The sequence below is a fragment of the Colletotrichum tamarilloi genome, assembly GCF_030869305.1.
Source record: "Colletotrichum tamarilloi strain Tom-12 chromosome Unknown Scaffold_1.1, whole genome shotgun sequence".
NCBI classification, from domain to species: Eukaryota; Fungi; Ascomycota; class Sordariomycetes; order Glomerellales; family Glomerellaceae; genus Colletotrichum; species Colletotrichum tamarilloi.
In genome coordinates, this window is record NW_026849384.1 from 1,818,265 (window position 1) to 1,836,364 (window position 18,100).

The window sequence follows — 18,100 nt, forward strand, 5'->3', positions numbered from 1 at the left end:
GAAGATTTCTCGCCAGTATTTTCCGTTAAGCCCGCCCGCCGGCAACAAGCCAAAACTCCACTCGTTCCAAACAATGTTGGCTGCACCTCAATCCGGGCCACCTGAACATTGGAAAGACCCGCTGTTAGGGTCACCGCAGCTATGCTGCCCGCTGCTCAAACTGCACGGCGGTGGACAACCCCATGAGCACAGCCCCCCCGAATCAAGCATCAAAGTACACGATTAGCACCGACTACCTCTCATCACCTCGCATCACTTCCCTCGAAGCAATGATACCATCACCAATACTCTGCCCCATTAAGAGACACCCAGCCGCCAGAGTAACGGCAACCCGGAACACCAGATGCTAGTTGTCCTCGCTACCCTGGGTCACTGGGTGTCAGAAATGAACACCTTGCACTGCAACTTGACGTCTCAATTCCTATGCTACCAATGACGCTGCTGTCAGCAAAACAATGGAACCTCAACCAGCCTTTGGCCCCGACTCCGACTCCGTGTCTGTTGTTGTTGTTGTTGTTGCTGCTGCTGCTGCTGCTGCTTGTCACATTTACTGCTGTTTGTCATTGCGGTCCAGCTTGGGAGTTCAAGCACAGCTCACCATGGTGCATTGCACCCATCCAACTTCCATACCGCCGCGCACCTCACAGGAGGCAGACGAATTCTCTCGTCCCTGAATGCTCCATTCGAGGGGCGGGAAACGCAAACCCATTGCCAACCCCAAATAGTACAAAGTACAACCCGTCAGAACGATGTATCGGATTGACGGCTGCCTTCTCCAGCTCGCAAATCTTGATGGGTCCCGAGAAGCGGGAAACGCAAGGGTCTGGTCCGGTACTGTATTCGAAAGCAGGGTGCGCCAGCCGGACGGGCGCCAGAACATCTCCCTCTGCACAGAGTCACTTCACAAATGGAGACGGCAGCAAGGCGTGACCACAGATGGGGGCGTATCGCAAGGTTCGATCAAGTTTCAACATGCACCGCTGAAGATGGGCTGAAGTGGGCTATTGGGCATCCTCATCTCTCGCCGTTGTCCACAGGTGACAGTGCCTCCCTACGCAGTACTTCGTACTCTGTACGGACTACGGATACACTCGAAACCTCTATGTAGGGAACGATTTGGCTGTCCAGCCTCACCAGCGCCCTTGGAGTCGGGACGCTTTCGTCCAGATTAACATACGAGTGACCAGAAACGCATCTGCACAGCCAAGCTCGCCAGTCACCACAGCACAGCATAGCTCGCTATCTACCTACCTTATTATGGCCCTCTCTCCTGCACACCTGTTGCACCGGTCGTGGCTTTGAGGCCGCTAACGGTAGGGCGGCAAGCTAAGAGTCCTCATGAGAACCAAGACATGAGCAAGACTGGACAAGACTCATAGTCTCATGCACGGTACCTTTTTTACACTCGGAAACTGGGTCAGGGATTAGACTTAATTTGGCCTCGCTCTGAGTCTCTCTCGCTTACCCCCGTCAAAATCAGCCCATCAGAACCAAAGTCCCAAAGCTAACCCGCTCATCAATCTCCACCCGCCAGCCCGATCCATGACTTTCCACTGGGTCGTTTCATTCTCCGCCAACCTGGGACCATTCCCAAGCGAACTGTTGGCTGTCTTACATACTCCAAATTCCGCTCCTCTGTCACTCAGAGTCTCAAAGGGCCCTCAGCCTCCTCCGCAGGCCCTCAAGGTCGCAGCAATGCCATGCTGCCATCCACTGTGATGCGTACCTACGTCTTTGCGATAGGCCTTCTCAACGACCAGCAGATCAGGGCTCCCCTTGCGTTTGCCCAAAACGGCAGACGGGGTCCAGTTTGAATTGAGACCAACACCAACCCTCTTCATTATGTCACCTCTCAACGCGGAAATTGACCAATGACGCCCTTGGCGCCCGTACGGATACCATTTCTCGCGCGTTGCTGATATCACCAGTCTCCATCAACTCGTGGTCCGTGATATGTGGAGTTTATTGAAAACGGTCCACTGCGGACCAACTGCCATGGCCTCTGCTTACTGTTGGGGGCCGATCAAGCCAGCGCATCCACAGACCAGGAGAGAAGAAAACGCTGGAGCAGGCAAAAAGCTTTGCTTCAACTTCCGGTCAAGGTCGGCATTTTCGTCCGGCCTGTCACTAGAGACCACGGGACAGGCAGGGGTCGGAATGGCCAGCGGGCGCTCTGATTCTCCATCCCACCCACCAAGATTACACACCCAGTCTGATTAGCCAAGCAAAGCCCACCCACCAGTCTGGTCTGGGTCGGCCGAATGACGTTCGGTACAGAGCACGCGGTACCAGGGTTACAGTTTGAAGGTTGAGGATTCTGAGCCATTGACAGCTCGTAACCCGCAGCTTCGCACGAGCGACCGTTCGCATTTCACCTAATCGGGGTTCAGGGACAGTCGGAGTCTGGAAATCTAGGGCACGAACAGCAATAACATGGACCTGCATGTCTTGACTCGTCCGTCAGTCGTCACCTAGCTTGCGTTGATTGAAGCTTGGCGTGTTGCTCTGACGGTGCTGGATTGCGCGGTTGCGCATATCACCAACGAATCCGTACCCAGGGATTCGTACTCAGTCGTGTATGCTTGTTTGCTGCACAGGACTTTGGCGCAGGGAAAGTCGCATGACGGATGCGCGTCTGCTCGCAGGAACACATTCAAACGAACCTTGGTCAACCAATTGCTCACCACCATCATCACTCGCACTCGCACAACCCTCCCGGTTCCTCTCCACACATAGGGCTGGCGTGGCTGTCCACCTGTCCCAGTAACTTTAACGCAAGCCAATCCAAGCTGTATACCGACAGATGAAAGAAGCAAGAAACTCAAAGCAAGCAAGCTTTTTGACTCAAAATCGGTTCCCGGCTCACCGTCCACACTATGACTTACCCCGAACGCAGGAGAGAGGCGGCGTCACATCGTCCTGTGTACCTACTCAATAACTTAGCCGCCTCGTCACTTACACGTTACATGACCGTTCCTGAACACGCCGAATCCCGTACCCCGTATCGTATTCCGGGGCCCTAAAAAGAACGCAAGAGTTAGGACTCGTTAGGAACCCCCCTCATTCCAACGGGTATCGGTTCATCCGCAAAGCCTATGCCGCCATCCCATTGGCTCAAGAAGCCCGTCGTGTATCGACGACACGTAGGCGGTCACGAATCAGCGATCCCGACCCCAACTGTCTGCCCGTCGGTCAGCCCTATGGGTGTCCCTCCGTCACCAATCAGCTTTGCGGAAATAGAGCAGCCTATCACCAAACTCCGCTTCGCCGATTAATTGCGGCCACCTCTTTTTTTCTTCCTAGGACTTTCGACCGCGTCGTAACAAGGCATCAGCATTTCTTCTTCTTTGTTAGGCCAATACGATACGTACCGGTTACTCGCTTCTTTGAACCGATGCAGTTCTACACCAGACAGGCACACCCGTTCCCTGAGACCATGTTCGTTCCACCTGACGCACAACAGACAAGCCAGTCATTGATTGAACTAACACAGAGGCCACGAATCTGTATCAACATGAAAAGAAAGAGGGTTGTGACATTGTTGTTGTTTATTCTCTCTGCCTTGAGCTTGTTTCCTTCCGCTAGACCCTTTGAAAGTTTACTCGTCCCCAAGTTATGCACGTCAGATTCCCAATGGGCTCCCAAATTGAACCTTCTCTCAGCGGCCCTCAGACATGGTACACTAAGGTATGATTGCTTTGGGAGGCGATGGCCGGCTGGGACAAGGATGGCCAGATCGCTGGAAACATGACCTACTCTATTTCTCTACTTTGCAACCAGAGGAATGCTTCCCATCCCCCTCTTCACCAGCCACGCGGCTAAAGCTCACCATTACTCCTAATTGGGGACCCTCCGCCACAGCATCTCAACCTCATCCATCAGCTCCTCCAGTGGCAACTCGGGGGTACATTTCGCTTCTGTGATGCGTGGCTCCGAGCTGCTGACTACTGCGCGGTGGTCTCCCTGTTGCTGATCCCGGCTGCTCCGTTGTTCTCCTGTTTGATGGGTGGCGTTCACTTGTAGAGGACGGCCTACGCTCGCCGAACTACGGGTTAGCCCTTCGGACATATCGGCCGTCCCCTCTACCGCACGAGGGGACGTCTCTTGTTTGCTTTTCTTCTTTTTGATTTTCAGGGGCGCGGGGAGGAGGTGGAAAGTAGATCCACGGACGTATGAGGGTATTGGCTCGGGCTGCGTGGGAAGGGGCGATGTAAGACCACTTGGTCTCTTTTGCACTTGATGTTGCTGTTGCTGCTGTCGTTGTCCATCGTGACTTACCGGGATCCGCTGCTCTTGAGGCCGCTGGTGAAGATGTGCTTGCTGGGCACCTTGCTGCTCTCCTCGACGATGCTGCTGCTGCTGGCTGGCTTCCTCCCCGCGAGCGTCGTGAAATCGCTTATTGAACCACGGCGACGTCGGAGATCTACCACCCCTTGAACTATGTTCAACTGCACCAGCAACACCTCCTCCGCCACTTCTACCGTCAGCGTTCCCCCCATCTCTCCTCGTGCCGTTCCCCTCGTGACCACCCGTCGGCTGGCCCGGAGCGCCGGAGTCTTGATATCGACGCACATTATCCCCCCGCCGCGGGGCCTTCTGCCCCCGATTTCGATCTCCTGAAGCACCTGGAACACCGTAAGTATCATTCATACCATTATTCCCCCCCAACTCCGGACGCCTCTGCTGCTGATACCGCGTCCTCGCCAGCGTCGGCGTCGACGGAGGAACGGCCTGCATCGCCGCAACGGCCTTGTCCTGGACGCAACGGGGACACTTTCCCCCAACGGGACTCATGCAGCGTTTCCTTCCGCGGCAGACACCGGGCTCTTCGTGGGCTTGCGGCGGTGGCGGCGTGGAGGGGGTGGAGGGGCAGGGAAAGCAGGGACAGAGGAGGAACATCCACGGGGAGCGGGGGTTGCGGGTTCGTCGTGCTCTTTTGGCGTTGTTGGCGCTGCTGGTGTTGAGCTGATGATGATGATGATTGCGGGCAGAGCCGGCAGAGTTGACGGAGGAGGAGGAGGTGAAGCTGGAGTCGTGTGGGTTGAGCTTGCGCGCCTGTTGCGTCTTGTAGTCTGCGCAGTCTATGTCTTCGAAGACGCTGTGGTGGCAGTCTGTGTAGATTATTTGCTTTTCCCAGCACATCTTTCTCGTTCGACTTCTGGGGCACGAAACCACCCCCGGTGATATTTCGAAATTTGACGTACCTCTACCGTATGTCATCTAGACCTCTGTCTTAATCGATCTCGGGGGGTTGGGTTGCTTGAGTTTTGAGGGTTTAGCCCCTGGAGGCTGGAAACGGGGTTTTGGGTTTCGATTCGTGGCTGGTTGATACGACTGGCTTCTTGAGAGACTCTCTATCTCTCGGTCTGTCTCTCTTCTTGAGAGGTTTCGACTTGAGCCTTTTGTATCGACGAGGAGAGGTATTTCGGGCTGTGGACAAAGAGGGCGGGACAATACAATGCCTCGTGTTTTTTTTTCATGTTATTCTTCCCTGCTAGGTACACAGTTTGAAGGTGGCTTTTATGAGGACTTTGTCTTGGAACTAATGCTGCAGTTTTCTCATTCGTGATGCTCGACAACCAGGTTGTTCACTTTCCCTAAAATTCGGCAGACAGCTGGGATTGGTTCCTTCTGGATAGACAGAGGCACTCGTAATGATCCCGAGCTAGACGGCGGCATCTTTCTCACATCACCTTGTTTCTAATGCTGGCCCATCTGGTGAAGACGAGCAAGCGGTCCCGCTCGTCCTCAGTGGTTTTTGTTTCTTTGAGGGTAATCAACATACGAAGGAGATAAGGCAGATACGTCGAGGTAGCCAACTGGCTGGGCGTCGTCGTCGAGAACAGTCAAGACAGTGCGGTCTACATCCAATTGTCGAAACAAGGGATATCTTCATCCGGAAACTTTTCTTGTTCTGTTTCTGGAAACTCTGCTCCGTTCAAGAAGGGTTCTCGGATAAGGACGTCCGGGCGTTGATGTTTGCTAGGATTCAATATTTTCCCCTCCCTTTCCATGACTATGAGGATCATTATTGAGGAATCCAGAAGACATCTTTTCTCCTGAAGAACTGAATGTTTCAAAACTGTTAACTCTTCAAAGACAGACGTCAAAATCATACTGAATCGAATTAGAATCAACAACATCATTGTCATGTTCGTTGCATGCTGTTCCAGGCCCTCGAATCAACGGCCAATGATGTTTTACAGGTCCCCATTTAGGAACAAGGAAAAGTCAAAGAATACCATGAGGAAGCCTCCTTTTCTTTGACATGACAGCCTCTGGTGCTTCTTCCTCCCCTTGCCTGACGAGCAAGGGGCCAGTCAAAGGCTACTTCTTTATAGGGCAGATACCATTCTTTCGAGCATCAGGTAGCGGCCAAAAGGAGAGAAAGTGGCCCTTCCTTAAGTTCCATCTAGGTCAAAAAGGAGTCAGCCCAGCTTCATCTTACATTTGTCGACTAGTCCATTGCTTCCTTCTTCGACTTCTTTCCTACTTCTTATCTAGATTTCCATTTCCTTTGGGCGCGCAAAAACAATCGCTAGGGAGAATAATTTAAGTTTCCGAATCTCGAGGAACAATGGGCTTCACATGGCCATCCCTTGGACGCTGGACGTCCAACAGAAGAAGGCCCTCGAGATCATCCCGCGAACCATACCGTCACCGCCCTACGACGTCGACGACCAAGACGTCGGAGTGTTACTCTCCCACCACCGATCAAACCCACGAAGACGAAGATAGAGAGTCCAAGCGCAACTGTCCACAGGACACATACAGCTACGACGCACCCGATTCTTCCGTATACGGCGGCGCCCAGTCACCCACACACCGTCCCTCGGCCCCTCCGGCCCAGGGCGTCAGGGAGACGGAGTTGTTGCTCAGAGGTGAGTCCCCCGCGGCGCTCATCGAGCTCATCCGGCGGACGGAAGACGCTGAACGGCGGGTGAGGCCAAGTCAGAAGTTCAAGTACCTCAGCGCAGACGACGACGCGCTACACGTTCGGTTCGGAACCACGACGACGGTCTACGGGAGTGGGGGGAAAGGAACCGCTCGATACGACGATGGCTGGGTTCTCTCTGCCGCCGAAGAGGACCGTCGCCGGGACAAGGCGGCGGTTCGGGAGGAGTATGACGACGACTTCGACGAGCAGGAGTTTGGGGATTGGAGGGACGGTGGACGTGAGTGCGAGTGCGGGCGCGGCGGACGTGATGAAGAGGATGAGAAGCTTGAAGAGGAGTGCGATGAAGCGGAAGAGGTAATTCGCCACGATCACAGCCGGCGCTGGTCATGGGCTGTTGATGAGTCTTCACGTCCGTGTGGTCACGAGGCAGAAGAAGGTGCTAATGCTCAACGTCACAGGTCGGAGGCGCAAAAGAAGGAGATAGGAGAGGATATGCCTGCGTTCGAAGTGTGTGGTGTGGTAATGAGAGACGGACTGCGGTTGCATCCGACGAACGGCGCGGCCTCGGGCTCTTTGACGACGGTCCAGGGGCCTGGAGGATCCTTGACGGCGGGAGAGGAGGGATTGGAGATGACTTTGGTCGACTACTCCAGCGATGGGACATCCACCGCGGAAGAAGACCCCTCTGACGGCGAGGGCAGTGAGCCTCATCTGCCGTCGCTGTACTTTGAGGATTTGAGAAGTATGGTCGAAGAGGCGGCGGTTCCGGACCCCTTGATCTCGGGGGCGGATGTCGTCGATGGGACTGGTGATGACCAGACGAACGAGGCAGAATCGAACTCCACGCCGGATGCGGAGGTGTTGTTTGATTTCTCTGAGTATTCCAAGGGACATGAGCGTTCGATTGGGGATATGCTGGGCTCCTTCTCTAGAGAATTTGAAGGGTGGCAGGCCGATGCTGATGAAGAGGAGAACCTCCCTCCGACTCCTGCTCATGAGATTATTCGCCCCGTCGCCGGACTGGGTTGGTATGACGACAATGAGAGATCGAGTTACTCCGATGTTTGTCCCCAGGCTTTGGTCATGAGCATTACCAGGGCAAATGCAGAGTTCAACGCGGCATCAGAGAGTCCGCTGACGTTCCCCCTCCGCAAAGACTCGTTGGAACATAGCCCCAGAGCCCTCACCTTTTCCGAGGTATCCTACGCGGCCGAGAAAGGAGATGGGTTCACGACAACGAAAGCTGGTGAATTCGATAGCACACCCATGAGGACAGTCTTTGAGAGTACGAGCCAGTTCTTCAAGTCAACCACCGTGGAAGACGAACACTGGATATCAAAGCCAAAGTCACCTGCATCCCCGCGACGCTCTTCCTCCGTCTACTCCTCAGACTCCTCGGATAACGCAGGCTCTCTCTCCCCGATCTCTAAGGCATCCCCAGCCTCCCCGAGCGAGGGCGAAGAAGACGAAGAAGAGATAGATGACCTCCTCGACATCTACGCAACCACATCCCACCCCGACCACGGATCCCCCCTCTCTCCCACAACCGACAAAGACCTCCTTCCCCCTTACCACCCTTCCTCACCATCCGCCCTCATCCCTCTCACCACAATCGCTCGCGGCCTCTCCCTCCCCCAAACGACCCCCTATAGCACCCTCCAAACCCACCTTGCCCGCAACGCAAACATCCTCCGCTACCTCGTCCTCCACTGCATCCCCTCCCCCTCCATAAACCCCCTCGAACCCCAAACCGACCTCGTCGAACCCATCCTGCCCCTACCCCTAACCCCCAGATCAGGAGACTACGCTCGAAACTTCCCCTCCCACCCGCGCAGGCGCGAGTACACACGCCTCCTACAAGCCATCCGCTCCGTACAGTGGTCAGCAGACGCTATCAACGACATGCTGGCCGTGGTAGACCTTCACTCCCCTCTCCCGTCCCCTTCATCTCCGTCATTCTCGACGGACCCTTCGCACAGACGAACCTCCACGGCCCTACCCGCCTTTCGAAAACTCCGCGCCGCGGACGCAGAGCGGCGGGGGTACCTTACCTCCACGCAGCTTCACGAGCTAAGCATGCACGGTATCTCGCTCCTCGACGTGCTGCAGATGAACGACGTCCCGCGGGTCGTAAGCTCTGGGTTAGGCGGGCGCCTCGTTGCTGCTGCGGCGTCTGGGGCGTTGGGTATCGCGAGGGAGTGTAATCTGCTCGACGAGGAGGGGGCGTTGCTGGAGTTGCTTGCTGATCCGGAGGAGGAATTTGGCTCGAGGTTGAGAACTCGGGACCAGGGCAGACGTAGTGGAAGGGAGAGCGGATTGAGGTGTTGTGTTGGTGTTGATGACGAAGGTGAGATAGGCGACGAAGAGAACGGGGCGGATAGCGACGACCAGATGAACGATGATGAGGATGAGGGGTATGGAGAGGGAACGTACATCGACGGCCTTGTAGACGAGGTGGGAACAGAGAATGTCGTTGATGATGATGGGGCGTACCTCGTTAGCCCCTTATCTCCCGAAGCATTCACCGCAGACCAGACCTGGGAGGACCAGGGTGGTGTAGCCTCAGCACCGACGACATCTCAACCCTTCGAGGACCTCATGACCTTCTCTGACGATGACGAGGAAGAAGATGAGGATGACAACTACGGTCCACCTACGGACTGTACTTTTGAACAATCGGAAGCGGAGCTCCACGTGAAGCCGCTGAATATACCCAAAAGGAAACCCGCACTCAAGAGGTCCCATCACTTTCGAGAAATCCAGGCCTCTGACGAAGAGACAAAGACGGCTGTTCTGGTCAATAAAGAGACAGACGAGGACCCCGAGTTGCGACGGTTCTTCGCCGAGATTGGGGCGATGCCTGTAGTTGCTCGCACGTCGGACGTTATCATTGAGTGAGGTTAGGAGGGACCAACAAGAAATTGACGAAACCTTGTCACATCCTATATCGAGAAATTCAAGCGAGATATCTTCTTATAGTCCACAGGAAAGGAAGGAGGGATACGAATATAAACACAGGTGGAACATTTGTTGGTTTGGCGATAATACCTACTTAACCTATCTTAGAATGAAAATAGGAATACTCTGAATATACAACAGGACCAAAGGTATATACCCCGCCTCAATCCCAATCCCGTCACCAGCAACAGCAGGCGCCTCTCTAGGTCGGGAGGTCAGGACAAACTGGCTGGGTGGTGGAAATGGTTAAAGGTCGACAGTCAATTTATACGCCAAGCAGCCTACTCGACGACAGGCTTAGCGAGAGTATCCGAGTTCGAATCCCAGCATGAGCACCAAGAGATGTAGCCACACCGGTGGTGAACTCTTTTTCTTTAATCAGTCTTTGAGAACACTTCATTTGATATGTGTAAAATAGTCGGACCAGAAAACCAACAGGAGGGGACATGAGCGTAACTGATTTTTGTACGTCACAAGGTATGATATATCTACAGAAAATAACACATCCAATGGGTATCTTTTTCTCCTTCTCTATCTTTCTCACCATCCTCTCCATCCTTTACTTCATACGTGAGCCCATCCATTGTACACAAGCACCTGCCCCTCATTTATCAAACAATCAACCCCCTTCTCGCTCCTCATCTTTTGGTCACCACCACCGCGAGCTTCCCACTCCTTCAACCTCTTCCTCACAACCCACTCCTTAACCCTCTCGCTCGTCAACACCCGCCTCACCCGTCCCTCCCAAACCCCAACCACAATCCTCCACACAGAAAGCCAACAACCCCTGCCACCACCCGGATTCACAGCCTCGTACGCAGCAGGCGAATACCCGACCCTCACCCTCGGATTCACAAACACCCCCAACTGCTCCGACAACGGATTGTCCACATGAACGAGACAACACTCGCTCGCCTCGAGATGCGCCTCCTCAGCCAACGAATCGTCCACCCCGCGGAACGCAAGCCTCTTGATACCCCCAGCCGCGCCCCGCCGATTCGCCAAAAACGGCGCCGCCGGCATCGCCACGATCCCGTTCCAGCAGCTCCGCACGGGCACGGCGTCCGAGTAGGCCATCATGGCGGCGCGGCTCGCCTCGGAGCGGAAGTACGGCCACCGCTGCATCAGCGTCGCTTGGCCCGCCGAGTCGCGCAGCGCAAAGGTGTCGTAGTAGGAGGGCGGGTGGGCGAAGTCGAGGGAGCAGGCTGCGGCGTAGATGCCGCCGTTGGTGTCGAGCAGCGCGAGGACGTCTTCGGTCTAGAGTCTTCCATGTTAGCTCCCCCGCTCTTGCCTTTGAGGTGATTCACATGCGCAGTGTTACCGCTCGCTGCCCATATTCAAAAAGGAAGAGAGACGCAAGTCTTACCGTAAACACAACATCATTCAAAAAGAGCACCGTATCAAACATCTCCCCCTCCTCCCCCAACTTCCACAAATCCCGCAACGTCAAATTCCTCAGCCTCGCAAGAAACGGTATCCTCCTCATCTCCCTCTTCCCCCTCGGCGTCGTAATCCACCCTTCCCTCTCCTCCCCCTCCGCAGGAACATCTTCCACCTCCTGCGCATGCGTCCTCTCGTCAAGCACCACATTCCTCCTGACCCCCCTCTTCTCCAACACCCCGTCCAGCTCCCTCAGCGCCGCCTTGGTATCGTCCCAGCTCCCGCTCTCGTACACCGACACATAGACATTCTCGCGCCCAAGCGCCTCGACGAGGTCTAGCACAGCTTTATTCCAGTGTGTCCGGATCACGGAGGCGTCGTTGTAGTGCATTCCTGCAATGTAGATGCGCTCCGCGCGCCGCGGGCGGGAGGGGTCGTGGCGCGGGGCCGAGGTGACGCGGCGCTGGTAGCGGAGGGCGTCGAGGAGGACGTAGAGGGTTACGAGGAGGGCGAGGTTGCGGAAGGGGCGGGAGCGGAGGAGGCGGCGGGCGCTCAGGCGGATGCCGTTGAGGAGGCCCATGGCTTTTTCTTTCTTTCGGGGTGAGCTCAGCGGCGGCGTTGCGCTCGAGCTTAACCGTCGGTGGTCGTTGGTTCGGGTCGTGGTTCGAGCGGAGGGCGAATCGGCGTCGGGAGACGAGGCCGAAGGACGAGAGGATGTACACGATAAAGTCAGTGAGCAAAGACCGAAAATGCGAGATGTATCGTGGACGCCATTGAACCAGCTTCAACGATATAAGAGAAGAGAAAAAGGGAATCCCCCGGATGTAGGAAGTCGATCTCCCTCCTTCCTGCACTGGCCAAGACGGGCGAGCGAGAGTCTTGTATTATCATCCGTAAGATAATACGTAAGGCAACACCTGGAGGCCGCGGGGACCTCTAGGTGCTCAGTAATACGAAGTAGCTTTCCCGCAGGGATCAGCTAAGGGTCCCGTCACTATGTACTGTCACTACTGCAGTTGATTTTGCCCGGTGTCATTGGGCCCCGGCAGGGCTGACAGGGTCCGTTTTGGAAGCCTGGAGAAGACGGGGAGCCACGCGATTGGTCGCTGCGACACAGCTCACCCCTGCAAAGGACGATGACCGACACGACCTCAAGTATGAGGGAACATTGACCAAGGCATATCATAGCTTGAATGATGCTTTCCTCTGATTATGCATAGAAATGCCATCAATAGGTATCTGTACCTCGGGAACATCACAGCTTCACATGAAGAAAGGTCCTCTGGAGTATATCTTTGGACTCAAGAAAACTACTAATACACTCGACGTCCCCAATCATCCCCATTTTAATCCTCTGCTGGACTCTATGGTCATTGTGTTCCCTTGACCTGTTCACTCTGGGTCGTTGGATGTGAGAGCCCGTCTGACTTCTGGGGCAACATCTTCTAAAAAGGTATCTGTATCATCAATCCCGCGTTGGGTCTTGATGTGAACGGCTTGCCATTTATTTGGCAAAGTGCAGGTCGTATCCGAGCCACTTGCGACGGACAACCTCCTCAACCGTGAGGCCAGGGTATCCGTACGTCAAGGGCAGGAAGAAGTACCAGCCGGCGAGGGCAATGAGAAGGATGACGCCACAAGCGATCCAGGCGCCAGCGAGACTCTGACCAGCGAATCGCTCGCGGGCCGAAATGTGTCTCTTAGGTCCCTCGGCCTTCTTGTTGCCCTTGATGACTTCGTAGCCCTCCTCGGGAGCGGGCTCGGCGGTGAAGATGAACTCCAACAAAGCACCAGCAACCAAGCAGGAAGCCAAATGCGCCGGCAGGTAGTGGTGAAGGAAGAGTTGACGGCCCATCAGATAGAAGGGGAAGTAGTGAGTAGCCCAGGCAAGGAAGAAGAAGCCGGTCGAGTTGTACAGACGCGAACGGGTACCTGCTGATGATTAGCGACGGTGTCCTAGACAGAAAAGGATACGCACGGTACTTACGGTGGTCAAGAGCGTCAATGCCTCGTCTAAGTGACACCTGGTCCGCGCCGATGATACCGGCAAAGACTGCCAAAAGACTGCTGGCGAGCCACCAGCCGATGGGGTTACCAAGGAAGTAGATTTGCTGGCGGGTGTCGTTCTGAGTCCAGAAGCTGACACCGCGGAGCAGGAAGGGCCACTGGTAGGGGTGGCTGGCGTACGGGTGGCTGCTGGTCAACTGGTTGTTGTGCCAGAACATGGAGCGCTGAAGCTCGAACCACTTGCGGAAGAAGGGCAGGGTCTTAACCTCCTTCTCCGGCTTCTCGCGTCTCTTAGAGTCGAGGGGGATCGCGGGAAGGTCCTCAACAAACCAGATATTGGAGCTCGGCGCCAACTGCTTGTTGCCGTTGATTTCCTGCTGCTTGTGGCCCCATTCGGGCAGAGGAGTGGTGTGCGTCCACATGGCAACCTTGCTGGGGTTGTGGATGAACTTGAAGTGACTCGAGATACTCTTGAACTCCTGACCAGGCTTGCCGTTCTCGACGCGGATCTCAAAGAGGGTGTCGTTGAGACGGTCGCCGTACGCATCAGCCAAAGGCACCGTAGTGAACTCCTGGTTCGTAGGGTAGTAGGGCGAGGCGACGTCGTGGGACAGCAGCATGGTATCGGTACCCAAGTGCCTGAGGCGCACAACATCGTTGTTCTTGACGGCCTTGCCTGTCTTCTGGTCGTCAACCAAGGGGATGATCTGCCAGTAGTTGTTGGTGTCGTTGTAAGGGTAGCCGGTAACCTGCTGGCCCTGACTGGAAACACGGCCGTCATCGTAGCGCAGAGGGTAGTGGTCCTCGTGGCTGTGCAGATAGGTCTTGGTCTCCTTGTGGCGGATGCTGATGGTGTCGTAGTACTCCACGGTCAAGGAGTTGGCCAACATGACATTGTCGCTCAGCGTCTCCTGGAACTCGGGAGTCATGAAGTCGTCGCCAGGACCGGATCGGGTCAGGACGGCGAAGTGGACCTGGAACCAGAAGAGGTAGAAGAGGAAGGGCATGATGATCAGGCCAAAGGCGCGAGCAGCAAAGTGCTTGCCAAAGTCGGGAAGACTCAAGGCACTGCCGGGTCTCTTGATGTCCAACAGGCCCCAGAGATCGATAATCACAGCGGAGCCAATGGTGACGAAGGCGAAGAGTCCAACGTACTTTGTCGAGATATCGGCAGACAGGGCGAATCCGGTGAGGATCAGCCACTTCCACCACTTGCGCGAGAAGGGCTCGTGGCGCAGCTTGTAGAACTTGATATAGCACAACAAGCTGCAGGCCATGGCGAAGACGAGGGTAGCATCGAGAAGAATCAGACGCGTCTGTCCAATGTGAGCGTTGTCGAGCAAGACAAGACCGGCGGCCAAAAGGCAGGCGGGCAAGCTGTAGCCAGACTCCCACATGATGAGGTAGGTGACAGAGACGGTCAATGCGCCGAGAATGGCGGGCAGAGCTCGGAAGGCGACATAGGGCACCTTGTTGGAGATGTAAGAGTCGCCAATATTCTCGAAGTGGAAGTGTCCGTCATAGCCAACGAGCCATCCCATAAAGGCAAAGAGGAGCTTTCCGAACGGAGGGTGGACATCGAAGAAGTAGGTTCTCTCGAGGTAATAAGAGGCAAACTGTGGTAGAGGGAAGTCTTCGTTAGCTATCATGTGTTCTGGTGATTCTAATTCTGTACTGGGTTTTCCTCTCTTCCCTTTTCTTCTTTCCTCCATTGGGAGATGAGTATCCGACGTACCTTGCCAAAGTGAACTTCGTCAAAGACGACCTCATTGGGATGGCTAATGCCCCAGAAACGGGTGACGAAGGCGAGAATGGTGGTGATGAGAAGTCCGACGCCGTACTCGGGCTGGGAGACGGAGCGCTTGGTCTTTGCACCGGCCTTGTTCAACGACTCGACGACGGCGTCAGCTGCACCGGCAGCGGGCGTGGTAGGCCGCTTCGCATTGTTGCGCTGGCGAACGCTGCCCTGCGGGGTGGCAGTCGTCGACGCCATGATGGGGGGTGTGGACGTGGGGGATTCGATGAAGGAGCTGCTCGGCGATGGAAAAGGTTTGTCAGTCCAAGCCTTGAGGCTGAAAAGTTTTGGGTTCCAGATGTTTGCGAGCTGGGAATATTTGATCCCTCGGGGGGCAGGCAGGTTCACCACAGAAGAAGGACAGATAGCTCCAACTGGAGGGACCCTAGGGGATTGGATTGGATCCAATCGATGAGTGGTACGTATCGCACTAGGTACGGTACTTTGGAGCTGTAAGGGAGCGAGCTCAGGGGCTTGTAGCTAACTTACACGCTATGAGGAAAAGTGGAGCGCGTCAGCCCTCACGTCACGTTTGGTCAAAAGTTGAAGAGAAGGAAGGGAACGCAATATAAAAAGGTGACGCGTTAAGGAATGACTTGAAGAAGAAGAAGAAGGCGAAGAAGTTGCCTAGGGAAGAGAAAAAGAGAGGGCCCGAATTGACTTCTCACGATAATGGAGAAGAAGATTGAGAGACGGCAGAAAAAGGGACAAGGAAGATTAATTGTCTTCCCCGGGAACTTGAGCGGAAAAACTTGGGAGACCCCCTGACGACGTGCAGACTGCAGACTGACACTGAACCTTCCCGAAGACCAGATGGCCCTATCCGTAGGTAGTATCCGTAGTCTCAGAGGCTAAGGTACCTTAGGGGACGGGATAATTTTTGGGGCAGGGATTGATCTCTTTCTCCAGGGATCACCAAGAGGACTGGACACTTGGCCAAAGTGACAGAGCTATCAATAAAATCATCTAGGCATTCACGCACTCATTCTGGTTTCTTGCTGGGCATTCAATTCATTCCATTGGATGGAGCTGCGCTAACAATTTCGGAGTAGTGTTCCAAGGGCGGCTTGGGGAGACTACGGAGTACAAGTGGACTCCTTAGAATCGGTAGAGAGCAAGGGCAGCTCCAGCCCACCTCACCTCATCTCACCTCTTCCCACCTTCCGCTGCGATAAGATAAGTATCCCATGATGCTTCGTGGAGCCTCTGAATCTCCGACACAAAATCACTTTAAGAGATACATTGTACGCGTAGGCAGAACAAGCTGCTCCCCAGGAACAAGTATCGTCCTGTATGACAGGAACTATTCAATATCTTCGAAATCTTTCCTAGCCAGTGGCCAATGCCATAATTCCTGGCCCAGGTATCTGAATGTACAGATGCTAGATACCTAGTCGAAATACAACTTCAAGAATATGCCAGCGGCGGATACACTACAGATAGATATCCAATAACAAGATCCCACAGACATGGTATTCAACAAAGCTTACAGGCACCAATGCAATGTCATGTCGACTTGTCAATCCAGGGCGCTGGAAAGCCACAACCTGCAACTGGCCGCGCCGACGAACCCACCCCTCCATCCGCGCACCGGGCCCAGCGCCGAAGAACGGAGGGCGTGCCGCACCACACATGCCACCAACGGCACCCCGCCCGAAGCCCGCCCATCCAATCGTGAAGCTCCAACTTTATATGTAGACCCTCAATTCGCCGCAGTCCGCCCTACCTTTACCTGTGTACTCCGTAGTGCTACGTCTCTGCTTTGCTCCAATTGCCCAATTGCTCATAACCCCGCGATAGATAGTTCTCTCGTCCATTTCCCCTTCCCTTCCCAATGTCCTCACTCCTCAGATCCGTCACAAGACTTTCATCCCGCGCCGCCGTCCGCTCAACACCACGCATCATCACAAGATTCCATATTCAGCCCTTTAGCGTCAACACAGCAAAGATGTCTGAGCAATCCATCGTCTTCACTAAGAACGCCCCGGCCGGTGAGTATTCTCTCAGTCTCATCCTATTCACCTCCAGCTGGTGACTCCAAGTAACACTAGCTAACAAACCAACTCGAATAGCTCTTGGCCCCTACGTATGGAAACACCACACTCTCCCATCATGGGACTCTTTTGAAGAAAAAGTCTAATCTAACCATCATCAACCCCCAACAGTCCCAGGCCATCAAGACCCCCACCGCCATCTACTGCTCCGGCCAGATCCCCCTCACCCCCGAGGGCACCTTCGTCGAGGGCTCCATCGCCGACAAGACCAAGCAGTGCATCTCCAACCTCAAGGCCGTCCTCGTTGAGGCCGGCTCCTCCATTGAGAAGGTCGTCAAGGTCAACATCTTCCTCGCTGACATGGGCGACTTTGCCGTAAGTTCCCTCCATCACTCCTACCCTTCCCCCATTTTCCCCTGACCTTTAAAATTTTCTGTGCTGTTTCTCTTGGTTTGTCCATCTTAATCCGCCCCTAACAATCACGAACAGGAGATGAACGGCGAGTACGAGAAGTGGTTCACCCACAAGCCCGCCCGCAGCTGCGTCGCCGTCAAGACTCTGCCCAAGAACGTTGACGTTGAGATTGAGTGCATTGCCCTTCCTTGAATGGCAAGATGTACCTTTCCGGGAGAAAGCTCGGCCCGTGAAGGAAGTGAGCAGTCTCTATAGATCATAATGAATACAAAAAACAAGTGAAACATCCATCTAGACGTGTTCAGCTCGAGTGACCGCCCAAGGTACCCAATGGAGTGTACAAGAGCACGAGACTTGTAGAATTGCCCATATGATTGCTTAAAGTATGGTTCTGTATGTAAGTTCTCCCTTGCAGTACCTATACGTGATCCGTGGACCGTGATATCTTCACACGCTGGATGAACCTCCTACCGGAAAAGCAGCTTCGTAGCTACATAAACCACCCTGAACCTCAGCTGCAATACAGAACCTCTCAGGAGAGCTCATCCCAATCAAACCTCAACACCTGCCAGGATTATTAGCCTGCAATCCGCTTAACCCTCCTAGATCCTCCTCACGTCATCCCTCACAAAAAGCAAAAAGGAGAGCCTCGAA

At 54.6% G+C, this 18,100-nt stretch overlaps 7 protein-coding genes across 7 annotated transcripts; 3 read left to right on the plus strand and 4 right to left on the minus strand.

Moving 5' to 3' along the window:
• Window positions 1-583: 583 nt before the first annotated feature.
• CTAM01_00594 (uncharacterized protein) lies at window positions 584-880 on the minus strand (the record flags this gene model as incomplete). Its single annotated transcript, XM_060516645.1, has 1 exon — window positions 584-880. The coding sequence occupies one exon, from the start codon at window positions 878-880 to the stop codon at window positions 584-586; it is 297 nt and encodes a 98-aa protein (XP_060389271.1).
• A 27-nt stretch (window positions 881-907) lies between these two features.
• On the plus strand, window positions 908-1,302 carry CTAM01_00595 (uncharacterized protein; the record flags this gene model as incomplete). Its single annotated transcript, XM_060516646.1, has 2 exons — window positions 908-1,037; window positions 1,079-1,302. 2 exons carry the CDS (start codon window positions 908-910, stop codon window positions 1,300-1,302), a joined length of 354 nt encoding a protein of 117 aa, XP_060389272.1.
• Window positions 1,303-3,837: 2,535 nt separating this feature from the next.
• On the minus strand, window positions 3,838-5,142 carry CTAM01_00596 (uncharacterized protein; the record flags this gene model as incomplete). The annotated part of the gene is made up of 1 exon (XM_060516647.1): window positions 3,838-5,142. The coding sequence occupies one exon, from the start codon at window positions 5,140-5,142 to the stop codon at window positions 3,838-3,840; it is 1,305 nt and encodes a 434-aa protein (XP_060389273.1).
• Window positions 5,143-6,577: 1,435 nt separating this feature from the next.
• Window positions 6,578-9,796, plus strand: CTAM01_00597 (uncharacterized protein; the record flags this gene model as incomplete). Its single annotated transcript, XM_060516648.1, has 1 exon — window positions 6,578-9,796. One exon carries the CDS (start codon window positions 6,578-6,580, stop codon window positions 9,794-9,796), a length of 3,219 nt encoding a protein of 1,072 aa, XP_060389274.1.
• Window positions 9,797-10,420: 624 nt separating this feature from the next.
• On the minus strand, window positions 10,421-11,816 carry CTAM01_00598 (uncharacterized protein; the record flags this gene model as incomplete). Its single annotated transcript, XM_060516649.1, has 2 exons — window positions 10,421-11,113; window positions 11,223-11,816. The coding sequence occupies 2 exons, from the start codon at window positions 11,814-11,816 to the stop codon at window positions 10,421-10,423; spliced, it is 1,287 nt and encodes a 428-aa protein (XP_060389275.1).
• A 924-nt stretch (window positions 11,817-12,740) lies between these two features.
• Window positions 12,741-15,236, minus strand: CTAM01_00599 (dolichyl-phosphate-mannose-protein mannosyltransferase; the record flags this gene model as incomplete). The annotated part of the gene is made up of 3 exons (XM_060516650.1): window positions 12,741-13,168; window positions 13,224-14,859; window positions 14,979-15,236. 3 exons carry the CDS (start codon window positions 15,234-15,236, stop codon window positions 12,741-12,743), a joined length of 2,322 nt encoding a protein of 773 aa, XP_060389276.1.
• Window positions 15,237-16,872: 1,636 nt separating this feature from the next.
• Window positions 16,873-17,638, plus strand: CTAM01_00600 (endoribonuclease L-PSP; the record flags this gene model as incomplete). The annotated part of the gene is made up of 4 exons (XM_060516651.1): window positions 16,873-17,029; window positions 17,111-17,124; window positions 17,168-17,407; window positions 17,522-17,638. The coding sequence occupies 4 exons, from the start codon at window positions 16,873-16,875 to the stop codon at window positions 17,636-17,638; spliced, it is 528 nt and encodes a 175-aa protein (XP_060389277.1).
• Window positions 17,639-18,100: the final 462 nt, after the last annotated feature.